This window comes from Neopelma chrysocephalum, unplaced genomic scaffold (assembly GCF_003984885.1).
Source record: "Neopelma chrysocephalum unplaced genomic scaffold, ASM398488v2 Primary Assembly neopelma1_91, whole genome shotgun sequence".
Lineage (NCBI taxonomy): Eukaryota > Metazoa > Chordata > Aves > Passeriformes > Pipridae > Neopelma > Neopelma chrysocephalum.
In genome coordinates this window covers 4,563,349-4,590,418 of record NW_020897753.1, presented here as the reverse complement: position 1 = coordinate 4,590,418, position 27,070 = coordinate 4,563,349, and the positions used below count along the sequence as shown (strand labels likewise).

The window sequence follows — 27,070 nt, the reverse complement described above, 5'->3', positions numbered from 1 at the left end:
GTAATTAATGGAAACATCAGTCTCTATTTTGGGGGGGTGGATGGTAAATTTACCACACAAGTTGCTAACTAAAATATAAGTAAGTTTGTTAAACACTTATTCTTTTTGCACCGACATGAAAGAATGATTTATTCTATTTGCACAAACTTTTTTTTGGGGGAAAAAGGAACTAGCAGACCATGCTTATGTGACAGGGCACAAGAAGCAGGTGTTATATGCTGAGACCAGAAGGGAACTCCACCCTACACCCTAAACTTCCAATCTCAGGTCCTGACCTCATGGCAAAAGTCCTCAGAGACCCTCCCAGGATCTCTTCCTCTTCTCTGATAAAATAAAAGCTGCTGCTTCTCTCTGTGCCTCTTTTGGATAGGACAAAATAAGAATCTTAAGCTGTACTAGGAGAGGGTTTAGGTCGGAAATCAGGAAGAACTTCACAGAAAAGGTGATTAGATATCAGAACAGCCTGCCCAGGGAGGTGGAGTCACAGACCCTGGAGGTGTTTAAGGAAAGACTGGACATGGCACTCAGTCTTTTCCAACCTGATTGACTATGTGATTCTCTGCAGAGTTCTGTTCCTGCATGTTCTGACCTGCAACAGCTCAGCAGATGGACACGGGCTCTGTTGCAAGCAGACTATTATCAAACTAACACCCGGGTGAGTCGAACAAGAGGTGCCCCTGCCAGCTCCTCCAAGCCTTTCTCGGGGCATCTCCACCCAACAGGCACAGTCACTTCTCATTTTCCAAGTTGACATTCACAGAGGCTAAGACAGAAACACAAAGGCATCGTTTAAACCGTGCCAATACAACACCAAACAGCCAAAATATCAACTACACGCTGCCTTTTCATCGAGACATCAATCATTTTAATTGCCTAACACAGTGGAGTTCTGGCTAGATTTGGGATCCTGGGCACCTTGGATAAATATTTGATGATACTGATAGCTCTAACAGGTGAGTTCATGCTTCAGTATTTGCCTTGCTACCATGAGGGTTCCATGTCCTTCTCCCCCAGCCCACCCCAAAGCATTCCCTTCCCTTCTTTGGATCTCACCCAACAAGATGCTTTTTCAGGGAATGATTTTGAGGGAGCAGGAGACCAGAGGCAAGAAAAGAAAAATGTAAAAACACACCAGCAAATACAGTATGAATGTTTTAGTATCTATGCAAAGCCATAAAGGTATAAAGGATTTCAGGAATTAAGACATGCCCTTCACTCCAAGGATCTTCAAGGTAATGAAGACAACCTAAAGCACGTAAGAGTCAAGATAAGAGAATGGCAAGAGGACACTGCAGTGAAACCATCAAGTACTAATGTTGCCTTTAGGGGCAGGGGGAAGATTGAGATGTTTAAAATTCATTCAAAACACTTTCAAGCCAGGGTATTACACAAGACAGTATATTCCTACCTGCCCTGTTTCCAAGGTGTTTATCCTGGATTTTTTATTTAGGTACATACACATTTCAGACTGAACTTCAACAAGTAGGAGGTTGCAATGAAGAGACTGATAGACTTCCTATAGCAGTGCAAAACCTAGCAGTGATTTCTTGGTCAGGTTGGATGGGTACCAGGGAAGGTAGGGCAGAATATTCCATTAACTTTCACTTTCACAATTCCAGGGCTATTCATCTTTGAGAAATGTACTAAGTTACACAAATGTATACAGGTGTCCACCCAAAATGACTTGTTTTGGAGTTCAGAAACCCTAATATTGGAGCTACACACACAAATGCTATGTGGGTGACACAGGATCTTTGCACCCACAAGGAAAAGGATCGTAGTCAAAGTGTTTACATGAATTGAATGAAGGGTCAGAAAAAAAAAAAAAGGCAATTTCATTTCAAATACATTTAGGGCTTTCTCATTAGGCCATGAAACTCACAGGTATTAATCATGAAAATAAATGTTCCTTGCCCTTAGGTGAGACACAGTTCTTACACAAGAGAAATGACCAATACAACTCTTTCTCTCATCAAATTACCGAAGATGAAATGAATCTTAAAACAATATCCCGGGTGGATTATGCATTTAGCTACTTAAGAAGAGACTTCGTAAGGACCCCCATTTATTACTTTGAAAAGCAAAGCTAGTTGTTGCCAATAATTAAGGCACAGTCTTGCTCACATCTCACCTTAAAGCCTTTGGAGCTGAAGAGCCCATGGATAATATCCAGCTGCCCTATTGTACCTCACGCTTTGCGTTGAAAAGTTTTGAAACAGAAGTAAAACCAAGTAAAGTAGATGGTGTCTTTCATCAGCACTTTATCATGCTGATTTATTATAGGAAAACAACAAATGTTTTGTGTGTTGCCTTTTAAAAAAAAGTGATGGAACCAATTCTATAGATGTGTACTTACCTATACACTATATGTAATCTCAGTAAAACAACAATAAAAAAAAATCACCGAAAGGCAGATGTTTAATTAGCTCTAGGCCCACGATTTAATAGGATTTCGTTTAGGCTGGGCTTCTCACGAGTATAAAGTGAAGTGTGTGATGTGTATTTGCAGGATTGAGGCTCGTGGGCTGATTGCCAGACCTACCCTGCAGCTCCGCCGGGGTTGCGTGCAGACAGAGTGTCTCACACGCTACACCCTGCACCGGGAGCTCCTACACCCCTGCCAGTCCTCTGTGCCACTCACCTCCCTCTGAAGTTGCTTCCTCTGCTCCACTTAACCAACCCGGGGCATTTGAAACCACAACAATCACAATTTGCATTCCAAAAATGTCAGGGGCTTGGCTTCTAAAGCATGACATTAGCAGCCAGTTGAGGAAAGAGGGTATCTTTTCTACTTGAACTGTACCTTTTGAAGTCTTGGTCAATGGAGCCTCATAGTGTTTAGGACACCTTTTCAAGCTTTCCTTCACAAAATGAGAGCTAGAAAGTGTAGAACAAAAGCTCTGATTTTCAGAAACTCACTGAACTGGTGCTTCAGTATGAAGAAAAAAAAAAAACTCAAATGAAACAAATAGCTCCACATATGGTTGGAAATAAGATCATGAGCAAAAGCACTATTGTTCTTTAACTCAGAGTACAGCTCTGTGCCCTTCCCACCCCTCTCAGCCTGCCTTTCTCCTCGTGTTGTACATCCCTGACCTCTTCCTTGCACCCAGAACTGGCATTTGTCAAACTCTAAGAGTTCAGCTGCCAACATGAAAGCTTTTCTGCAGGTTTAGGTTCTTGAACCTACCTATGTTGGCATGAGACAAGTTCCTGTGCCAGGGCACAGAAGGCAGAGGGAACTTGAGCAGCACCAACTAGCAAGGCTTGAACTGATCTAGGATCAGAGTTACACCAAAGCCACTGGTATTCAAGTGTCCAGCAGAGTAATTATCCACCTTGAAGAATGTTTTCAGTTTCTAACAGGTATAGAAATAAGCTCCTCTTTCAGCCATGCCAGTGTAAATCAAGAGCAGAGCCTGTGACAGCAGCAATCTGTCCAGATCTACCTCAGACTAATTGACAATTGCTTTGGGCACAGCTGACAAATGCAAGCGGGACAGTGTTTTAAAACCACATCTGAAGTTCCTACTGCAAGTGTTATATGAACTTCTCAGTAATTACAACACCACCTCAGTAATTACAACATAATAGTTATGTTTTAATTCAAGCCAGTCTCAATTAAGTGGCAATTCTGTGGTAACATGATTAATACCCAACAATCAAGTAAATAGTTTCTTACTAATCTGCATCCACATAGCAAAGCCATGAGCTAAGCAGTGTTGGGTGAACTCTGAGCTTTGACAGATGATTTTCAGGGCACTGAGAACTTGGTCCACTTCCCCCAGAAATCTTAAATCCTTTGTTTTAAAAGCCTGACCTCAGGTAAGTGCTGTTGGCAACCATAACCAGGTTCAATAGGTGGCTCTTTCCCGGACAGAAAAGACCCAACATAATACCAAGAAGCTCCCAGAACAAGAGGTATCACTGGAGATATTCAGCTGAGGTTCCAAGTGGTATCAAAGATTCATAAATAGCAATAAAAAAAAAGTGATGGATATTTACAGGGCGCTTCAGAGCTGGGATAATTCAGGTAAATTCCAGTTTAAGGAATTAACCTTGTATTGTGTCCAAATTACCACTGTAATCAGAAATGTGTTTCATCCTGGTCTGAAGTGTAGTAGAGCCTCACTGCACCATTAATCAGCTGCATGTTTGGGTGCTGGGTGACATAATTGATCTGCCCCATTTGCAGAGTGTTACAGGATTAAAAAGCATTATATAAATGAAGAAATTTTCACTCAAAACAAGTAGCAGTGACAGTACAGAGGGGAATGGTTGTGTGTGGTCTCCTCATCAACGTTTCCTCCCAGTTTAAAACAAGATAACACTTGAAAGAAAATTCAAAGAGGACAGAGGAGTTACAGCACTGAAGAGTTCCAAATAAAAAGAAATGGAAAATGGTACCGAAAGTAGTACATGAAATTAAACAGTGAACTTTTATAGACAATCTATAAGAGCAAACTACATGATGATCTACAGAATAATTAATTCTGAAGTTAATTCATACGCTTGTACAGCATTAAAATATAAAGTGGCTACTCCTGAGGGTTTTCCATTTTTGTTAACTTTTTAACTAAGGACAAAAAAAAATTTTAAAGGCACATTAAAATTATCATCTATCACTAAATTACATATTATACAAATGTAAATGTGATCACACCACACTTAACTTCTTATAACAATAAACTATTCTGTTTTCTTCCCCCTGACACTTACAAAATTCATTTGGAGGAGTAGGATATACCTTACAGAGATTAGTGATAAATCATGTATTTTTAATGAATATCAATAGGAGAAACCCCAGGACATAGCCCACCATCTAATTTGATTAAACTGTGCTGAAGGCAACACCACCTCTCTGGCTGGGGAATAGCACTATAATGACTTTGTGAGCATTATTGCAGGCTGTTTTAATGATTTAATGAACTGCCTCTATATTTAGTTCAATAGCCTTAAAATGATTAGTGTTTAAGAAAAATTAGCTCACTTTGATCTGATTCTATTTGATAGTAAGTTTAAATAACCTAACCCTTCAAAACACAGTGGAAAAAAATTCCTAGAATCACAGCCAGCTAACTGCTAGAAAACATTATGGCAAATCATTAATAACAGTTCATTTATGTTTAGCTACAGCATATGGAATGACATATTCATCCCCCAAGATGGGACACAGTAGCATATATTAAGTTGTATTATATCATTTTCCTATGTTTTTTTTGATGTGAAAAAAATACCAATACAAAAACCCCTCTCTGTGCTCATGTAATGCAAAAAATTTTCTCCCTCATCAATGAGACCACTTAAGAATTTTAACTTGTGGGTCCAGAGTATGGTTCTGTGTCATCCAGAGACTGGAAAATTGTGTTGGGATTCTGGAGGCACAAGTTACACTTGATGGTATTGGTCAGTGTTGAGAAGTCACCTGAAAATGCTCCAGCCATGAATGTAAGTCACGCTGCGGAGAGGGGAAACAAAAATACACCACAATGCTAAAAAAACCCAGTTCCAATTAAACAAATAAAATTAAAAAATATTAAACTAAATTTATTGCTACTCTGGAGCTGAGTTTCTGAAAGATGAAGGCAAGAATAGCCACTCAGCAGGGTTGTCTTTGCCCTTCACCTGTGCAGACACAGTGCAACCCACCTGTGATCCAAACCATCCCAGGTACATCACACCAGCACACTCCCTTACACCAGACAGCCAGAAGCAAGGCCACAAATGTCCAGAGTGACCAAACACCAGGAATCCAACCTAGATGTGGAATTCCTCTCAAGAAACAGCCCCAGCAAGCAGATCCTTCACTGTTTGTACCAAACACCTCAAGGGAAATCCCAAGTCCAAGCTAAAACAAGAGACCAACGCAAGATTCCCCTCAGACCTCGTGTTATGTTTTCCCACTTTCCTTTTCTAACACTATAATCATGAACTGATCCTTTGATTTTCAGTCTTGAGCAGTTCACCTACCACTTAAAGTGAACTCCAAACTGATGGGCAGCAGGAACCCTTCTTCCCCACCAAATAAGTGCAAATGGATTTGTTGCCAACCAACCCACCGCAGGTTGCGGCAGCAAATCCGGCAGCTGATCCCGTCACCCCAATGAACATTTTTCCTGCCCCTTTGCAAGGGACATGATCAGGCAAGTTGTAAGCACAGGAGTTCAGTTTTGCTCAAAAGAAATTTCCTGGTGTGATTGATCCCTATAAACAACGTTAAGGTATATCCAGGGCCTCATATTGCTTTTTTCCCCCCACACCGTGGTTATTTCTTCATGTCTCTCCTGCTTTCCAGCCATCCATCAGGAACAGCAGGCCAGGTTCTCCCTGATGCTGGCTTTCCAAGCCATTTTATCTAGCCTCTGTGTTCCTACATTGTCTTTTCCCAGCCCTCTGATTTCTACCATTGGTCCCTTTTTGTGTTCAGTGGGTACTTTCCAGTGTTTCATGTGGCCTGTAGAGAAATCTGGGACCACCACTTTCATTCCAGACTCACAGGACTGGTAATACCTTTATCCTCAATAGGTTTGATTTATATCAGGATTTGTTTTTCATTCTGCCAAGTGTCCCTCAAGCTGAGGAGAACTTTATTTTCTGTGAAATTCCAGCATTTCTAATTTTTATTAGAATCTAATCTAGAATCTAATTTTTATTTTATTGGAATAAAATAACATTCTATGGCAGTGACATTTGGTGAAAAATTTGCTGGCTACCCACATGTTCCATTTTAATCTGAATTATTGTAAACAAATTATTGCATAGTAGATAATAGCTATTGTACACCCAAACTATTATCTTGGTGGAACAGTACAATTGCTTCAACACTGCTCTGAGTTCCAACATAAAACATGTCAAATAGTTCAATAAGGCACACATTGTCCAAATGACACACTCCCATTACTAAAACAGTGAAAAATCGAGTTAATTTTCCCTTTCTGTCAAAAAGCTCCAGTCAGATTGTTTCATGGGACTATGTCATTCTGATTTCCACTAAACTGCGTTTTCCAACAGAAAACTATTCCATAAAAAAAAAAAAAAAAAAAAATCAGGCAGCTCTAATGTGCCTGAAGTGCATGCAATTAAAAAAGTTTCTAAATATAGCTTTAATCATGGCCGACCCCAATCTTCTCAGAAGTCCTTGCCCTCTAGGCCGTCCCAAAGGGATGGGAACATCCAGTAACAAGCCAAAAGTCTCATGACAGTGTATTGACCCCATTTGATATTTATCTCTAGCCATTTGTGAGAGCTTCCCAGGAGCTTAATTAAGCTCATTCATTTCCACAAATTGTGGCATCCTAGAAAATATCAGACTTCCCTTTGATAGATGAGATTCAGATGTGGAAGTCTTAGGGGAGGCAAGGTGTCTCTCAGGCTATTTGACAGAGCAGCTCATGAACCAACTTCTCCGATCCCTCCCCTCTCTATTGTGGATGTGGAATATACACAGGATTGTGCCCTGTCCAACCACAGCAAAGAGCCACTTGTTCCACACTGAAAAACTCCCCCCACACGTTGGGGAGAAGCTGAATCCTTTCATTTTAGCCACAAAATCACTTCTGTCCTGTCAGGCAATATTTAGGAGGAAAGACTCTTGCCTCAAGAAGCAAAGATTTGAGAAGCAAAGAGGGCGAGTGATTCTCCTCTGGCATTTGGGTTTGGCTTCAAATATCATCCTGGTCTTTCCTACACTGTATTTTTCTGTTTGTGCTACATTTGACTGCCTTTAGGAAAGTTGTTTTGTGTAACAAAGCCCACTTGAGGGGACACTGTAACAGCCTTCCACTCTGCAAAAGTGGAAGTATTTTCTGCAAAAGGCTGCTGCAAACATTCACTACTTATTTTACACAGAGGAACCAAAATAACGGGCTTAATTCCTATATATCAGCTAAAGATAATCAAATATGTGAACAGATGAAAGCAGGAAGACTTAGTTTTTATCACAACGGTTTTTAAAGGGAAGCCAGACAAACTTCTGTCTTGAATAACAGGTAAAATTGATCCTGCCTCGGGGCAAAACAATAAGTTAGCAAATCCCTCAGAGTTGCTTCAAGTTGGGAATTTTTTTTGCTGTTTGATTGCGGGGTTTTTTAATTTAAGAAAATCCATGATAACTGCAGGCTGGAAAAAGCACCTCTTAGTACCCTGTAAACACTTTTTCTTAATATCAGACATAAGTAGAAAAAAAAAAACTATTTCCCTAATGTAGCAAAACATTTTTTCTTCCACATCAAAACATTCAAACACAGGTTCTACACTTAAATTTTGTCCATTACATACTTTCCTCCCATAAATGTTTTCCTTTACAAAGCTTCTTCAGTCTAGTATGTGGTCTGCTGATATAACAATATTTTAATTTCTTGCACATATTTAAGCACTTCATTTACTTTGGAATTTTGGTTCCTAATTCCTATGATATTTTAATTGCTTCATTTACCTTTAGCATTTATACAGAGTCTGTACCAAGGAGTTGAGGCACTTGATGCAAAGGAGAAGCATTTGGTCCCCACACTAGTTCCACCAATCCCGATTTTTCCAGCTCATTTACGCCTTTTTCCACTGTTTCGTGCATACTGAGCTCCAATCCACTCCCAGCTGTGCTCCCACAGTTACATCACATGTAACCTGGAAAAACACATTTTTGTCCCAGGGTTCTTCAGCTCATCCAACATCTCAAAGGAAAGTTTTTTCCCCACTTTGTATTTGGTCATTAAATGTCTGCTATGGCAAAAATACAGGTCTCTCTTTCCTCTAGGATATGGAAGTGTAGGATTTCCAGTGCTTATGTTGTTCTGGGGTTACAGTAAAGTCTATTTACAAGTTGTTCCCCTGAACAGAGCACCACCACAAAGGTATCATTTAGTGTTTGGTGCCACTGTTGAGTCTCTTTCCCTGCAGGAGTTTAAATAAATAAAGTCATATATATATATAATAAAGTTATGTGTAGCCAAAACAGCCTTTTTTCTTTAATCTTTCTTCTTTCCAGACATAGTTTACCTGGAAAAGTGTAATGGATGTAAACCAGCCTGATTTTATACTTTGCTATGCATTTGTTATTTGGCTTACACAAACTCAAAGTGGCAAGATAAGACATTTCACGCAAATGAAGGTATTTAAGGAGGAAGCTACCTAAAAATAGTCATTTTTAGTGTATCTAGTGACTAAAAATAGCCACAGACAGCAGGTATTGAACAGCTACAGATTATCTCAGCCATAAGGATCTGTTTACACGGATTCTTCTGTCCCAAGATCTAAAGGAATATTAAAAAAACCCCACACAACACTTTTTTTTTTTTCAATTACTAATGTACTTCAGGACACAATGTGGGTGCAGCAGATGAAGAGAAAGGGTGAGAAGTAGAGTAAGAGAAGCAATTTTGCTGCTTCATCTCTTGGCCTCGTACCTACAAAAATAAATGGCTTGTGGACAGCTAATCTGAGGTCAGCAAAGCTTCCACTATTAAGCAGTTCCAGCTGGTAGGGATTTCCCAATTCCCCACTTACAGGAGCCTATCAGATTACTCATTTAAATTCGTGCAGATTTGAGGATTCAAGGTACAGATTTTAGAATAGTGACCAAAAAACCCACTGTGCCATAACACCAAAAAACCCCCAAAATCTTAACTTGAGCTGTAAGTGAAATTATAACAGCTGTACCTCCAGAAAACTCTGTGCTTCCCATATGCTGCTTCAGGTATGAGACACACACAGAACTAGTCAAAAACTGAAGAAAAGTGAGAGCCAACCTTATTCTGTCAACATTGACCTATTTTGTTCAGGTCTAACAGCTCAAAAAGCTACAAATTTGGTGAAACACGGATTGTAAAACCATAACACTCCTCAATTACTTTCCGTTGGCCAGACAGGCAAACCTGTCATTTGACAACACATCACGATCCAAGATAGTAAACTTTATCGCTCAGGGGTCATGAGAAAATGGCCACAGGTACAGCTTGCTAACCTTCACTAGGTAATTTTTCACAGTTATCATCCCAAAAAGTGTAAAAGCACAAAAAATATGTTATCTCTGAGCTCCGTTTATTGTAACATGGGTGAGATTCCCTACAAAACCACTTACTCAGTCACTGTTGTGTGTTCTCCAACACAGAAAGTCAAACCAGTAAAACATCTTCTTGACAGTGTGTCAGGAACAAGATGACACCTCTCCTTTCAGAGACCAACACATTATTTATCATTCTGCTCTGATTTACCTTTTCTTGCCACCCAGCACTGCCTCCAAAAGCACTTCACTGCTTGGTTTCTTAATATAACACTTGCACTAATATTTGAAGACAAAGCTAAGCCAAGAGTTCCAGAACCCGGTCTGCATTTTGCCAAATGCCAAGAGTTTTGCTCTTACCTGTAAGTAGATGCTCGATCACGAAATTTTGGCTTATGTTCATCTTCTTGTGAAATCGGGTGAGCAGTTTCTGTGGGGGAGTTTGAAGGACAGATCAGCTTAACTTCTCAATTCTCCTAATAAAGTTTTGTCTTAATAAAATGTTGCACTACATCCGCTGCAGGGACAAGCTCAAAGCTGAGTTTAAGAGCTCCCTGGCTTTTCCTCTCAAGGACCTTTGATTCCCCCTGCCTTTAAATGAAAAAAAATTCTACAGAAGCATAGTTTCAAATGAAGAATGTCCAGCAGCCCATGTGGAAACTCACAGCCAAATTGGCACTCAAATCTTGACGGTTTTGATGCCACATTTGAACCTTGTACATAATCAAGTTCAAATTCAGTATTGAAACCTCTCATGCTGGTTCTTATTTAAGCTGAAGTCCATTACACTGCTGAGGAAAGTTTTCCCTTGTACTATCCAAAAAGATGTTAAGACAAGTAAGAGTCAGGCATCTGAATCTTCTGTTGGAACCTTAAAATTACCACAAGCTGAAAAGACCCTAAAAGAAAGCCTGAAAGAGCCTCATTGCTGGCTCAAGTTAAAATAGGAAAATGTTAGCAGTGATGTGTATCCAGTTTCCTCTAAAACTGGACAGACACAGACTTCATTAATATTAAAGGAATTACACTTGTGTCCCTCACCTGGATTACCCAGAGCATGGTGTTAACATAACACAGGAACAATTGTCATCCTGACAACTTCCCTATGAAATCAGTTAAAGGACCAGGCAGGTGCAACACTGAGCTCTTACAAACCAATTTGGTTAAACATGAGCTGGGCCCCTCATTGAACCCTTTGACTGGGTCAGGCTGGTGCAGTAGCACGTCCTCAGATCACTTATTTCATGTCCAAGTTGTTTCCTCTCCCTGTGTTTATACAACACCTGATTGCTGTTATATCCTTCCTAGTGCTGTGAAGTTTTAGACACTTTTCATTTCACCAGGTTTTGGTTGGGATTTTGTTTGTTTTTAATTCCCCAGATCTTCAAGCAACGTTTGGAACAACATAGGTCTTCTGTTGTGTAATAAAAGTCTTACCAAAATAACTTTGATTTCTTGAATTTATCATTGCTAGCAGAGCTGCAGGATTTAGAGCTCACTCCATGCTATTCCACAAATGATTATTCTTGGTTGTTTGTATGGCCCTTTGCCCTCCCAGCTTATGGCCTGTCCAATATCTCCCTACAGTCACAGCAAGCTCCTTCTCTCCTCCTCTGCATTTTGAAATCAGGTCTGACTTGCAACAGACAAGTTTGAGAATTTTGTTTGAGAATACTTTTCTTTATTCTCATACAGATATTTTTGGAGTAGCCTATAAGTAATTCATTGCCTGATTTCTACTTCATGGCACATGAACATAACTCATAGTTGGTTTTTTGGCTTTTTTCCCCCCCAAGTTTTACAGTTAAGTATCTTACACTCCTTCCCACCTTCACAAACATACCACTAAACAAATTCTGTATAAAACCACATTTCTGCTACAGCATTTTGTCTTCCAACAGACCACTAATAATAGATTCCTAATAAAAAGTATTAATAATAACTTACCACTTATCTTTGGAGACCTACAAACTTGCTCAAAATACATGTTTGGGCATTATCTATCCCAAAACAGAATGGCAACCTGTCTTTTTAAATCCTACTGTAGTTGACCCTAAGGAGCTCCACTTGGTGCAAAGTAGTACAAAACAGGAGGAAAGGGAAGAGTTACACACACCCCAACCCTGCCTCAGTCAGCAATCCTAAAAATGGTCACAGTACATGTAGGGGAAGAATATGTTTGCAGGCAGAATCCCAATAAATGTGTCACCTAACTAAGGAGCAGATTGACTATTTTGCTTCTGTTTTCTGTCCATCTTTTAACCTTTTTTTAAATCCTTTTGCCATTGTTTTGCGTAGTGGATTAATTGCAACACTTTCACCTCTCCATATTTTATTTTTAAGTTGACAATGAGTACAGGTTATATTTAGTATCCTTCTTCCTTATACTTACAACTGCCTTTCTGTAGTCCTTTTTTCTATTCCCTCCTTTCATTTCAACTTAATCTTTTCCAAATACCCAGTCACTGTAAGGATATGTCTACATTAGCAGATTTAAGCATAACAAACTTGAGTATTTGATGCAAATAGTTAACTCCAAATTAACCTCCCACCCTGGCTAAGTAGAGATATGAGGAGCTGGGAAGCAAGTGCTTGAGGCCAATACTTTCCTTCCATTACCATGGGAAAACTGTCAGTGTAAACCCTGCCTATTCCTCTGCAGCTTAGTGATTGCTTATAACTTTTGAGTGAGTATCTGGTAGTGCCTTGCACCTGCTTTCCTTAAGTATAAATGACCAAGGGAGGTGATAGGTAATGAAGAGAGATCATGGATATTGTTTGTTTGAAAACTAAAATATTTTACGGCCCTCTCTACATCTGCTCTAAAGCTTTAAAAGATCTGATCTCTTAACCTGCTTGTTGTGCTGGTGTGTTCTAATGTCTTTATCCCAACCCTAACACTGCACTTTAATTAGATGTTGCACTGTAAAAAAAAACCAAAAAAACAATCTTGGTTGAAAAAGCAGCATCTTTTCAAAACATGGTAACTAAAATATTCTATAATGTTAGGGCAGAAGTAATTTTTTATCTGCATTAGCTAGATAAACTGAATTACAAAGAAAATGATTCTTTAGGCAAGAGAACACAATATATAGCTTCAGATGTGATTTTCTTTAAATTCAGGTCATAAGTTTGCTTTCCCCAAGTTGATCCAGAATATTAATAGTAAAGCATATTAATTATCATGTATAGGAAGCCTTTACCTAATCATAAGTACCATAACACTAGAGCAAATGAAAGTATTAGAAATACCTGAGAGCAGAGTAAAATTTTATTATAAACAGAAGTTATCAGCACTGTTTTGAATGTGTTTGTGAACAGGTTTAATCTATAAGTGCTCAGGTAAACTGAGAAGTGAACACCTTTGTTGACATCTCTTAACACAGAAGCTTAAAACCAACATCATTCTCTATTTGCACAGTCAGAGCTGGATTTGCTCTTGTTTCCATGAGAAAGGGCTACACAAGACATCAGGAATTTCTCCAGGTACATCCAGGCTGGCTGTACATAAGGATTTGCCCTTTCAAGAGATTTTTATAATAATACACAGCTTGTTCAACCATTACTTGGCAACTTCAGATATGCCCAAAGTGCAAAATCAGTCAGAGCAAATGCTTATGCAGACTGGCAGGACTGTCACATTTGCATTTTCACAGATACAAAGAACTGTTCTATGAGATTTAACTGACAATGGGAGGGGATATATATATTTTTATGCACAGACAGAGCACATGTAACTGTGCAGTGGGCATTTTCATCAATTAATAAAAGCTTTGGGTAAACCTTAGGTGAGCTAGATAAAACCTCTGTCCACAAAGTAAGAGATTAAATTAGTCTGCAAATCACTTCTGATATTTAATATTCCATCTGTTATATTTGCTTTGGCTGAAGACTGTCGGCTTGAGCAATTCCTGCTCTACCTAAATGACAGGTCTAACTATACACCTATTTTATGACTTATTTTTCATTTGTCTGAAAAAGCAAGAATGCCCCCTTTTGACTATTCCATATATTTCCCCTATGAGGCCAGGAGAGGGAGCAGTAGCCTGTAATTTTTCCCCAGGAAAATCAACCCTCTGGACGGCAAGTATTACGTTCAGTTCCCTACAGACAACGGGTGAATCCTTTGTTCATTATTCTTTTTAAAAGATTATGGGGAGAGGTTTTTTTGTTTTGGTTAAGGGGGCAGCAGAAAAAATGCGCTTTGGGAGGAGAACATTTGCCACAACAGATTTTCAGACGAGAGGTACACGCTTTGTAAAAATTAAAACTCATATTAATGGATGGAAAGCTATACAGGTGTCTGCACAAGCTCTGTGCTTGTTTGCCCCTGCTGAAGGCACAACTCAAATCCAGATCACCTGCCATCTGTAACTGCACATGCTGGCCAAAACATGATATTAAGGTCAATTAAAAATAGACTCTGTTACTCTTCTGCCTCTAGATACACAAAGTCTAAAACAAAAACCAAATACGTATTTCTCTAGATTCCCACCCAAACCTCAAGGCTTTCGTACTGATGCTGATGGAAAGTTTGGATGCACTTTTGCTTCAAATTCATCTGCAGTGAAACCTGAAACACGCCTTGAAATTCTTCCAAGATTCTGAAAAACTCGCCACCTGATCTTAAGCAATTTAAATTGCAGAGTTAGGAAGCTCCTCTGAGCTCTAGACAGCAGCGAATGACGTCTCTTCTGAAAGGTGACTCAGAGGAGGAAGAAATAAACAAAATAAAACGGAAAGACTGAAAACTTACTTGTGTGTTTTCCGGCTCTTCCAGAGGGCTGTTATCTCAGCCTGAAAAACAAAAAGGGAAGAAACCCACAAATGAAATCACAGAATGTATCAAGTAAGGTATTTCCAAAGGAGACAAGTAACATGGTAAAAGGAATCAGGCAGATACCAGTTCATGGTTTTTCTCACCCACATCTCAGGCAGCAGAAGCAGAAGAGCTGCACAGAGGCTGAGTGTGCCCTGACCTCAGGGACTGTCTGAGGGACTGACAGGCTTAAAGAGATAAATATTATGTGAGCAAGTCACCTGCAGAGAGCAGTGCCAGCCCCAATCTCTCACTGAGAGTTAGCACTGACTTAAGTCCTGGTTTATGAATCTTAGTCCATATCATGGGTTCTGTTTGTCAGCTGAGAGGCACATCCTTGCACCTGTGTGATCCTGGAAAACATAGATGAGTACACTCTTCAACCTACAGAATAACTAAATATTAACTGAAAGTGTAGCCTCTTTCCCTGAAAGACAAAAGGTGCTTAATTGCATTGGTATTTAATTTACAATACACAACAGTAATGACAATGGCAAAATATCTCATTCATCTGAAAAAAGCACAAGTGTTGAGCCAGCAGCAAAAAATGACAATTGGAATTACAGCCTGGGAGAAATCTCAGATCAAACCTGGGAGAAAACCTTTTATCTGTCCAAATAAAGAAGTTAAAAAAATGAAAACAAAGTTAATTTAACGCTGTAAAAGCAAGGATACGATAAAGTTCAGCTGTATACTCCTGAAAAACCAGAAGTCTTTCATGAGAGAAAGAAAGATTCTTTCTGCAACAGTGAAAAATAGTTTGAGTGATTTCAAATTTCAGGTTTTGCATCATTGGACAAGTTCCCTCTAACAGCACTGAGTTCCTGGGTTTAAAGTGCTTATTGGGGTCACCATGGCTTGTGAAAATATGATACTTGGATTATAAAAGACCTGCATGGGTATTTAGCCACATATCTCCTATTAATGCATCTTAAATAAAAGAATCATTGTGTGTCTAACTACCCATGCAGCTCCTTGAAAAATGTTGAGACACTGCATTCATATTCTATTCCCTCTTTGATGAGTCTTCTCTCCACTACTTCAGCATTCTCAAGCAATATTGCTGCAAACTGAATTTTTGTAAGTTGGATTAGTGGCATTCAACCTGGCAGGGGCCTTACCCATTTAAAAAATTCCAGTCTTCACAGAGGTTCTGGAGATGGCTGCAATTAAACTGTGCAAGTTTGATGACATATGCAGATTTTCTCCAGCTCATAGTTTTCCAGTGACAAGGTCTATAAAATCACCAACACGAAGAACAGGAAACCAACTGTTTAAATGTACTGTTTAGGAAGAGTCACTCTGAACACCTTGTTGTGCTTTATCACTCATTATTTACTTTAGGGTGATATGACTTAGCTCACAGCGATATTTTTAAACCCTGTTTTGCTCCCTCAATTCCTTTACAAACATTCCGAAGCATGTTACCTATAGGAGGGAATGTTCCAAAATAAACAAAGATCCCCTTACATGAAAACGCAAAAGTACCTTCAAAAAAGTCTTTCCCATCACTCCACTTTTTATTTTTCCTTCCCATTTGACAAAAGCTAAAGGAGAAGCAACAAGTTTTCTATCAGAATTGGAAGAACTGGTTTGGGTTCAAGATGTACCACTTCCACCTGAACTTGACTCCATCCTAAATCCTGTTCAAATTTAAGTAGTGTTCACTGTTTTAGGGACTTTCACCACACACTTATCTTTAAATCACAGATTTAAAAGTCTTTCATCTTCCTTCCATTATACAGGTTTTTATTTGGCTCCATAGCACTCAGTATTGTTTCCACTCCTGTTCAGTGTCACCACAAGTTTTGTTTTCTTCTTTAAGTGCAAAAGAAGAACACTTGGTTTTGATTCTGATTTCCTAAAAGAGGGCTGTGATCAGAGATAATAATCACTCACTGCAGAAATTTAACTTACATTGCTCCAGCCTTTTTTTCCCCCACCTCCAAGGACATTCACCACTACATTCCTCTGACCACCGTTTTCATTATTAAGCAGCTTAGTGAGGATATTACTCTGATTTAGAGAATGTTTTACTGGAAGCAAGTTCCAAAGAGCCTCTTTCCTACTATATTCAGTGTGTTAAGCATTCACTATCAGCTCTGGGATTTACTGAGAACTCAGCAAAGTCTGTTCTCATTCTCCACCAAAGATTAGAAAATTTAGGTGTTTCTATAGTTACAAAGAACGAGTTTCTGGAAAGCCCTTTATCAAGGGTGAACTCTGCTTCACTGAAATTAGATTCTCCTCACTGTTATTTTAAAAATTCTCAAGATCACCCAGCCAGTATTAAAGGGATTCCACTAGCGACTATGCAACCAGTTTTTTCCATGCTCTGGTCCTCTCCCAGGAAGCTGGAGGCTTTTATCTGTTGCCAACTAAGAAATATCCACTAGACTGAAAATCTACTGTATACTTTTTGGAAAGCTGCAGGGCTGAAGGTAAAGGCTGAAGAGCACTGAGGTTTTCTTTTCTAATCTTTTTCAAGTTCTGCACTCTTGGATGCTGCTAATTACAGTATGAAACTAGCAATATGAAAACCTCTTTACTCTCAGTCTTCATAGTTGAAGGTAATTAATACTTTTATCTTCCTACATGCTTCATTGATGGGCTACATGAAAGGATAAATGAAATGAATTCACATGTAGTTTAAAGAAGGGGAAAAAAAAATAATCAATCTATAAAGTTACAGTCCCAGGACAGAGGTATAGCAGTCTAGGCACGTTAGTGAAAAATACAGATGACTTCTACATGAGTAAAAATAAATATCAAGATGGTGAGCTGCAGGATAAGAGTTATCACCTTAGACCCAGCCTTTAGGAGAGACCTCAACTCAGAATTTACGTTCTACCTCATACTATTACGTGATAACAAAATTTGCACAGCCTAGTTATGAATCAAATATTTGGCAACTAGGTTCTTCCACAGCCATGACTAACGAGAGGTGGAGAACACACACACCACGTAAACACCTTAATGCCTCATCATGTTATTTATGCCTCAAAAAATTAATTTTACTTCCTGGTCGTTGCCTCAAGAAACTGTGGGCACTGAAAGAAATCCTAAAGCAAAACCAGACAATCCATAGATACAGTTGGACTCATGTTGGTGCCACACTGAGGACAATTCTCACACAGCGGGATCACCGTGGTTTTGTTGCCAGAAGTTCTCAGAGCTGCAGAGCTGAGCTCTTCCCTAACTGTGCTCCTCAGGCAGGGGACCTGGAAGACACATGGCATAGCCAAGAGGGGCACATGGAAAAGAAACCAGGTTAGAGCCCGAGGAGAGTCACAGCAGAGTCCACATTACACAGTGTGTGACATGTGGAAGGATCACACACCCACTAGAAATCCCTGCAGGAGCCTAAAGTTTATACAGTAATCAATAATTTCAAGAGCCTCACACTGAAGAGGGACAAATACAGTGTTTCAACCACTGAAATCTAACTCAAGTGTTAAGGTGATGATTCCAGCAATGTCAGTTTAACAGAAATCTATTGCTTTCTGGAATTACAGCAACCAGTTGTATTAATCCAGACAGAGCATATTCAGTTTTATTATTCAAATGCGTTACACAACAGTCCACAGAAATACAAGAATTTTCTGGTCATCCCTCAGGGGGAGGAAGGAGTAGTTTAACAAAAAGGATACTTGCACAGATGTGCAAAGTATCAAATTCACAAACACATGAAGCCACAGTTATTCCCTCCACTTCCCAACAGCTGGGACTGAACATTCCCCTCCATTTCCAAATTTTTGTTTTCATGGCCACGTCAATGTGGCCAAAATCATTTATCAAGATGTGTGTGGTTTTAGCTGTGTAACTTTAATTCTTAGCTTTACTTTGCTGAATCACCTGTGCAAACAACCAGCACTCTGCAGAGATTAAAGTACGAATTTGAACTCACGCTTCTCCCTGGTTTCACACTATGGCAAAATATTCCCAAAGTCTGGCAGATGAGAAGAGCATAATTAAAAGCAACCTTGCATAAGGTAGCATTGTTTCTTAAATCTCTGGAATAATTAAATACTCCTGTACAAAATAGGAAATAACACCTAGAGACTTCTCTTTGAAGGGTGAACTGAGCCAGAAAGCAGTTACTATATCTAGTTATCATCAATTAAATAAGAGCTCCTCGGGGAAAACAGGGTGCTTTAAAGATGGAAAACTTATCTGGCAACAAATTCCTAGTGACTCCATCTCCAATAATCTCAGAAAACAAGAACTCAGTACATCTGAAATCTTCACAATCTTCCCTGTGAACACAACCCCTTTATTACACTGCTGCAAACAGCAAGCAAAAAATAAAAATTTCACTTTAGTCTGGAAGCTAATAGAAAAAGGATCAAATACATTATTTAAGAAAAACCAGGTGGATGGAAGTACAATAAAGGCAGAAATGTGACTGCTGGATAACCAGTAAGAATTTGTGAGCTCATATAGTCTGTGGGTTTATTTGCACAACTGCCATTTTCTTCTTTTCTTACAGCATAAAGAAAACTTTAAACAGGAGTGAGTTGTATTTATACCACCTAGAAACCCTTTGTATTTTAGCAGATTTGATGTAGCCAAGAATGAACCCTGTGCACAGGAGCTCAAAAGTATTTCAGCATTTCTCCTACACACTGGAACATCCATCCCAGGTGCTGCATTCCTGATGGCAGCCCTTGAACTGCCCTATTTACAAGCAGTTTTCATGAACATCACACACATCTTTTCTGCTGTTCATTTGTTTGTCCCTTGCTTTCTGTTCTCTCACCCAATTTTTACCTGTAGCTGAGAGAATACACAATGGATGTGTTAAAAAATTTAATGTGAATGGAAGCACTTGCATTTTTGTATGAAATATTGATTTTGTCCTTTATGTTTGTTTACCAGTTTTTCAGCCCTTTACTTGTTGCTCTCCTTTGCTTCATCTCTTTTTTTTCCCCGTTAATTTTTGGTTTTTTTAAACACTTATTTATGAGAAAATCAGCATCATTTCCGTGCTTCCCCTGTGCCTACCAATTCCCTGATGAGACAACTCTTCAAACAAAAAAGAACAATTACCTGTGGTTCACTTCATCAACTTCAAAGAAGCCCTGTGAACAATGCACCAGACTGGATGCAAGTGCCAAAATCACAAAACCTCTAAAAGAAGTTGAGCTCTAGTTATGTCTGTTGCTTTTCTTTTCCTGTTCCTCTCCAACCACTGTAAATTATACTTTTCCTTCAGAAGAATATGACAGTAGCTTTGGTTAAGTTTAAGTATTTCCCTCCACCCTCAAAATTTGGAGGTATAAGTGCAGCAGAAAAGCCAAACCAGTCTTTATGTTACACTATTTTTTCTAAGCTCTTATCCCTTCATCATTCTGTAATATGGTTCAAGTAATCCCTGTGAGTTGCCCCTTCATAATTACCCAGGAAAAAAATCACAAATACACTTAATATTAATGGGAAGCCCAAAACAGAAGTAAGCTTGTAGAGAAAATCAATAGTTTGTCTTCACCTTCCATTTTCTCCCTCCTCATTTCACTATAAATAATACGGGAAACACACACCATGGGAAAATAGGTCCTGGGAACAATTATCAAAAGGATCAGTAAAATTTGCATTTTATACAGGAGCAGAATGATTTATTAATTGCTTTCTGTTAGTTTTGTTTCCCTCCAAACAGTAGGCAATTTCAAGAACTGGTGGAAACGAAGCACACCTACACAACCTCCCCAAAACCTTGGCAGCTGAAGAGATGAAACTCTGCCTCCTCAAGCACAGGATGAAGATGGTCAGCTGGAGTTCCTTGCTGTGGGCTCAAATTCATAATCAAATTCACTCTTTTTTTGACAGGAGTTCAACCTAACACTATCACATAAAAAGGCAAGGAAAAATAAAAACTTCAACAAGGTTTTACTCCAAGGTTAACGGACGTGAAAATTTCTCCCTGTTCACACACAGAACTGAGGTGTTTCGGTAATTACCAGTATCAACTCCCCTCTTTAAAGTTCCCCTGCAAGCTGCAATCAGAATTATATACGATCTCTGCATGAAGCTAATGAATTCATGCCAAGGAAGACTCCTCAACATGATAAGAGACAGTGCATCAGAGGTATTAGCATCAGGCTTTAATGCTCAGAAACAGGCTCACAGCCACGTTCCAACTATAATGGAACTAGAACACCAGTGTCACACACCATCAGCTGCCCAAGGACTTGAGTCCCCATCATGAAAGAAAAATCCAAATATTAAACAGGTTTGTTCTCTTCCTCTACCAAGAAAAGAAAATATGTGTGTATTCTCTAAGTAAAGCTATTCATAAAGTAATTTATCTGTAGAAATCTCCATTCAGATCAGAGAAAACAGTTTTTCAACAATAACAAGTTACACCTCTTCAGTACCCCTGTAAAATAAATATTACCTGTAAAATGAAAGTAGTATTGTAAGGAAAAAAAAACTACAAGGGGTATACCCCAGTAAATTTGGACAATATCTTCCTGGCAACTATTTCTGACCTAAGAGACTTTCTGAACCAACACCTACTACGTAAGATTTTTCTTTTCTTTTTCAGGTGTAGCCAGCAGAGATCACTGTTCTTATTCCAGAAAAATAATCTTAAATTACAAGTGCACTTTCCACTCCATTTTCCTCCCCGGAAGGAAACATATTAAAGGGAAGTTGCAACGGCAAAGAATTTAATGCACATAATACCTTTTTTGGAGGGTAGAGTTCAAATCAAATCTTTACAGAACCAATCTATTTAGGCTGCCTATGGGAGATTCAAACACTTCACCTCCCAAGGTTTCTCCTTATAGCGAAAGTCCGAGAAAGTGAAGAAATTTAGGATTTCCTATGCCACCTGCTTATCCAAATGTTAGCAGACCTTGTTAAGCAGACTCTGCTTATGTTAAACTGTCAAGCATCACAGGTCCTGTCTCCATTTTCCATTAAATGAGTATCCAAAATGTACTGTCCCCACATCTGATGCCTGTTGGTGGAGTCAGAGGTCAGAGAAGATTGTTGTAGGGGCAAAAATGAGCCAAGAGGAAAGGGAGACGATGGATTTGGACACGGGTGCAACAAGTACACAGCTTTGGAAATAGTTGGAAAAGCAAAAGATCCTCAATACCCTCTGCTGTCTCACTGTTTCCCAGGCATTTGTGGCTGTACCCCACCCTCAGACGGCAGAACAGCAGAGTCCTTTGGATGACCCAGCTCAGGTAATCAAAGTAGAACACAACCAGAAACAATACCGCCAAGCGAATAGAAGAGAACTGGTTGTAAATTTAAACACCATTTTGATTCATTAATCTCCAGCAGCTAAAGACAAACCTAAAGCAAAATTAACATGATTGTAAACGAAGCACTCCTGTCCCGTGGCTATTTCTCTCTTGCTGAGCGAGAACGAGTGGATCAAAGGCAGACACTTCAGTGAGATTAGTGCTGCTTCAGCGAGCTCACAGTTAGTTTCCATTAACTAACCTGTTCTAGGAGCTGGGAACACCATCATTAATCTTGGCTTCAATTGAAGGGAAACAAGGGAGTGACCGTCCATCTCCTGGTGCCACTGCACCTGCCCTACAAGCCTGTGCAAGTCCACGTAGAGCCTTTCCTTGCTGGACAGGTGAAGAGCTGCAACTTTTTTCATGCTAAGCATTCAAGACTCCCCTGGGAAAGCGAAGCAGAAGTATTGTTTTGCTGGCTCATCATCCAGTGGCGAGTTGAAATCCTACCAAGTGACTGCAGTTAAGGTAGGAATCCACTGGAATGGGCCAGATGAGGAGCTAATGGCCATTAGGAGCAAGCCAGCCTAGGGAGACCCAGTGTAACAGCAGCCTCAAAGGGATGCCCTCCAAGGAAAAAGCTTGGTTTTCACCCTGGCTTAAAACATGAATGCTTTATGCATTTACATTTATCAGCAGCTTGTAAGGTTACCAATATCTATAGAACTACAGCCCTTAAGTAAATTGATAAAGTTCAAAAGTATAGAGAAAACCAAACCCACAACAAGCTACTTGTTTAAATCCACCCATCTGAAACCCCACCTTCTACTGTTCAGTGTTATCTCTCAACACAGATCTCCCACACAACGTGATAGATTAGTGAGTCTTGAGAAAATTTATTACAAAATGCAGCTTTCCAGAATTGAATTTCATATTCTTAGTTGATATTCACAGCCTAAATGTATATATATATATATACATATGAATTATTGCTGACAAAAATCTCTCTAGTGAAACATAGTACATTACATAGATAAGATCCTCTGCATAAATACAAAGCTGGAATAAACTGTTTTTCTGATAAGTTTCTGTGATGTGGATAATATTTGAATATCACACTTCTCAAGTCACATTTCTTAGGTTTGTGAGAAAAATCTCATTTATTGAATTTAGAAAGACGGCAAAAGTTTACAAAACAAAAGGAATAAAATGAAAAGGAAAAATTACAACACATGTTGGGTGTTCACACAGTTGAAGCAAAAGGTTCAGTTCCAATAGTTGGTACATAACTTTTCAGGCATATTCCTCAAATTCCTCCAAAGCTGCCTTCAAAAATCTGTTTTAAAGTTCCACTCTTCTCTAATCATTAAAATGTTATCATTTAATCGTTATATGTTAAAACATTTAAATGTGATAAGATTTGTGAAGCACTTTTCCAAATAAAACAGTATAAAAATATTTCTGGACAAATCTGTCTCTTTTTTATGGATTACAACATATAGTTTATCTGCAAAAACGCTATAAAAATGAAGAAAATATTAAAATATCACAACTTTTCCTCCCCTCAGCCTCTTCTTCTCTAAGCTGAACAAGCCAAGTGACACGGGCATCCTGAAATTTTTTGGCTGTGGTAATATTAATGTGAATCTTTCTACAGAGAACAGTTGGTCCTATAAAGCCAATCGTTGCGTTCATCCCCCTAAGAAAACCTCTAAGTTATGTCTCTAGCATAGACAAGTGAATTACTTGACAAGAATTAATTAACAGTCATCAATGCACTTACAGGTGCTTAAGGACAAGCACAGCATCACACAGAACTGCCCTTCCACAACTGCGTTTGTGGTTCTGCTTCTCCCTTGCACCAACAGTAGCAGTTTGGAGCCTGCACGGATTTGGACAATTAGGAAACAGAGCCAGCTCAACACTAATTAGCACAGACTATTCAAGAGAGGAGACAAGTCACACCAGCCCGGGTTGGACCATCTTAAATTGCCACATAATCAGACACTTGAACTGACTCATCCAGCAGAGAGAACTTAGAAGATTTAGCCTAAAAAATTCACAGGCAAAAAGGTAGTTAGCCCAACTTGAATAGACAAGAACAGTTTGTTAAGGAGAAAAAAAAAAAAAAAGGATAAGATTGCCACTTTCTACTATTTGGTATTTCCAAATACCCCCTATGGAATTCAGGGGCAGCAGCTGAACAAACTGGAGTGGAAAGGGGGTGAGACCCAACAGCAGGATTATAATGAGGATTGTAGACAGCTTCTGTTAACCAGGAATAAGAGTATTGAACTTCAGAAGTCCATCAAACATGTGGTCTCCCACAAGAGATTTATAAAACACATCACATCATCATTAACTTCACAGATAATATTAAAATAATATGTACAGACTATAACATGAGAAAATGCAAAGCCTAGGTGTTCATATTTATAAAGCACATCACCATAAAATTAGTAATACCCTCTAACAGACTAAAAGTACTCAGATATCACCTCGTTTATACTACAGAGGATATTTACTCCTTCAGGACCTATTAGCAATTGAAAAAACAAAACAAACCTATTAGTAATTAAAAAAACAAAACAAACAAACCTAAACATCCATCCCACATCACTAGAGTTATACTATCTGGGTAACAGAGACACCCACCAAAGAGGAACCCCAACTACAATATTTAATCAGTTTTCAAGCATTTCTATAACCCAGGCACTACACAGAAGTGTTTTAAATATAACACACCTAAAAGAGAAAAGCACTACCATGAAACAAACTGTCCCCAAATTCTATGCACTCTGAAACATAACATGACTTAGTCACTGCTACACGTAAAACTGTAAATGTTACACAAGCAGAATACATGTTACATGCTAGAAATACACTACTAATAGTAACTAACTAAAGTCAGGATAAATAAGTGGCAAATAACAAAAGACCCTTATTTTCTGGGGGGAAAAAAAAATACTACTCATTGAAGAGCCAGCCCAATCAGTCATCTCAGATAACACTGGAAACTAGAATTCATAAACTCGAGGAAAATTAAAACTATTTAATTTTTATTCACGTACCTCCTCACGACTGCCTTTTTTGCAGAAAAAGCATATTATTTGTGGATCCAAGCTCTAGGCACTGAAAAAGTTCATGACCTGACCATCTCACCCCCACCATACTTAATACCTTCTGTTTCCCAGGCACCCCCTGCCTTTTCTCTTTAATAGTTTACAGCTGAAGCAACCCAGTGAAGCTTGATTACTATTCACTTCAATTTAAAATCAGAATTGCACCTGAAGAAAAACTTTTGTGCTTGACGAGCTTCCTAAATGTTGCAGGTGACTTAAATAAAAGCATTACCTCCCCATTAAAAACCTCCCATCGCACCTGTGGGCAAATGCAGCTCCCATTGGGGTACTAAAGCACGCAGCTGAAACAGATTTAATAAATAAATAAATAAATAAACGTGGATAATTGGCCACGTTAACTCGGAAAAAATAAAGGCAGTTTTTTTCCTCACACAAAATAGATGGGATGAACCTGGGAGAAAAGAAGAGGAAGTAATATACAACAGTTTTCCTGACAGTAGGATCACAGTAGTGTCCTGAGGACAACAAGGTGTTAAAGAAAACCCTGATAAACTTCTAGGAATAAAAAGGACATGACTAGTGGTTTAACAAAAACTGTCAATAAGTTTGCTTGATTTTTTTTTTTGTCCTTACCAATGCAACTCCTTGCAGAAGCATCAATCAGATCAAAGACTTTGAAATATTACCACAAGTACTGCCATGGAAATATTCAATAGCTAAAGTAATTTTTAGCTCTCCGTAGCATGAAGTTATATAAGACTGGTAGGTAAGGCTATCCTGCTAAAAGTCCATGTTTTGTTAATTTGTTAAAGGTTCAGGGCAAAAGTTGAGCTTGTGTTTTTTCAAAGTGTCCTGCAAGATAATATGTATTTTACCTCAGCAAAGGTGCTACAGACAACCCAGAAAAGTACAGAAATCATGTGCTAATCTCAGAGAAAGGCTGTGATACGGCAAGACATCAGGGCAGTGGGGAAGCATACTTTTTTCCAGAGGTTTATTCAACTCTGCAGAAGCACTAGGCTTTTGATTTTTAACTTTTTTGCAGGCTCAAATGCAAGTGGGGAATTGTCACCTAAATGTCATGGTCTCACAGGGTAGTTTGGTTAGTTTAATATTCAGCTTGTGATAGACTATGCTGGCCCAAACATTATTATAGTATTCCAGTACCTGAAGGGAACTTACAGGAAAGATGGGGCAAAATTATTTATAAGAGCGTGTAATGACAGAACAACAAGGAATGGGTTTAAATTGAAAGAGAGTAGGTTTAGATTGGATATTAGGAAGAAATTTTTCCCTGTGAGGGTGGTGATGCCCTGGCACAGGTTGCCCATGGAAGCTGTGGATGCCCCATCCCTGGAAGTGTCCAAGGGCAGGATGGATGGGGCTTGGAGCAACCTGGGATAGTGGAAGGTGTAATTGGATGAGCTTTAAGGTCCCTTCCTATTCCATGACCCCATGAATATTATATATGGCAATTAAGTTATGGTGAGTACTCAACTCCTGTCATTAGTAAAGTGTGTTAAATCCTCTCCACACCAGCTGAAGTCAGGGGACACTGGGCTTGCTCTTCACCACGTACTGGATGAGAACAAACTAATACAACAGCAATTCCCGGTCGGTTTGTTTTCTTTTTTTTTCCTATCCCTTCTATCTGGAAGGGGGGGTCAGGAGGGGGAACATCCCTCGGCTGTATCAGGGAGGCACAGGGGCGCTGCGGGACCCCCCTCAGGGCGGGGACCCGCCCAGCCTCGGGAGGGGGGTGTCAGCGCCACAAGGGAAGGAATATCCTCCCCGGGGAAGGATATATCCACCACCGGGAAGGACTGTCCCCTCCGGTACGTGCCCGGTGTCCCTGTGACACACGGCGGAGGGGACACGAGGGGAGACACGAGGGGGACAACGCGCCGCCGCAGCCGCCAGGGGGCGCCGGGCGGGCGGGCGGGCGGACGCGCGGGGGCCGCCGGGAAGGCGGCGG

General features: G+C 39.5%; 1 protein-coding gene across 6 annotated transcripts in view; it reads right to left on the bottom strand.

Moving 5' to 3' along the window:
- BCL11A (BCL11A, BAF complex component) overlaps nucleotides 1-26,827 on the bottom strand; it is a 142,207-nt gene extending 115,380 nt beyond the window's left edge. For 3 of the 6 annotated variants that reach the window (XM_027693301.1, XM_027693307.1, XM_027693300.1), the window contains exons 1-2: nucleotides 12,390-12,457; nucleotides 10,358-10,427 (exon numbers count right to left, since the gene is read on the bottom strand). In XM_027693301.1, the coding sequence (XP_027549102.1) occupies nucleotides 10,358-10,427; nucleotides 12,390-12,431 (112 nt within the window). In that variant the 5' untranslated portion in view covers nucleotides 12,432-12,457. Of the gene's footprint in view, nucleotides 1-10,357; nucleotides 10,428-12,389; nucleotides 12,458-14,753; nucleotides 14,795-15,037; nucleotides 15,170-25,366; nucleotides 25,385-26,593 lie in introns of those variants that run through there. The other 3 variants (XM_027693303.1, XM_027693304.1, XM_027693305.1) reach the window with 3 other exon arrangements.
- Between the last annotated feature and the right edge of the window lie 243 nt (nucleotides 26,828-27,070).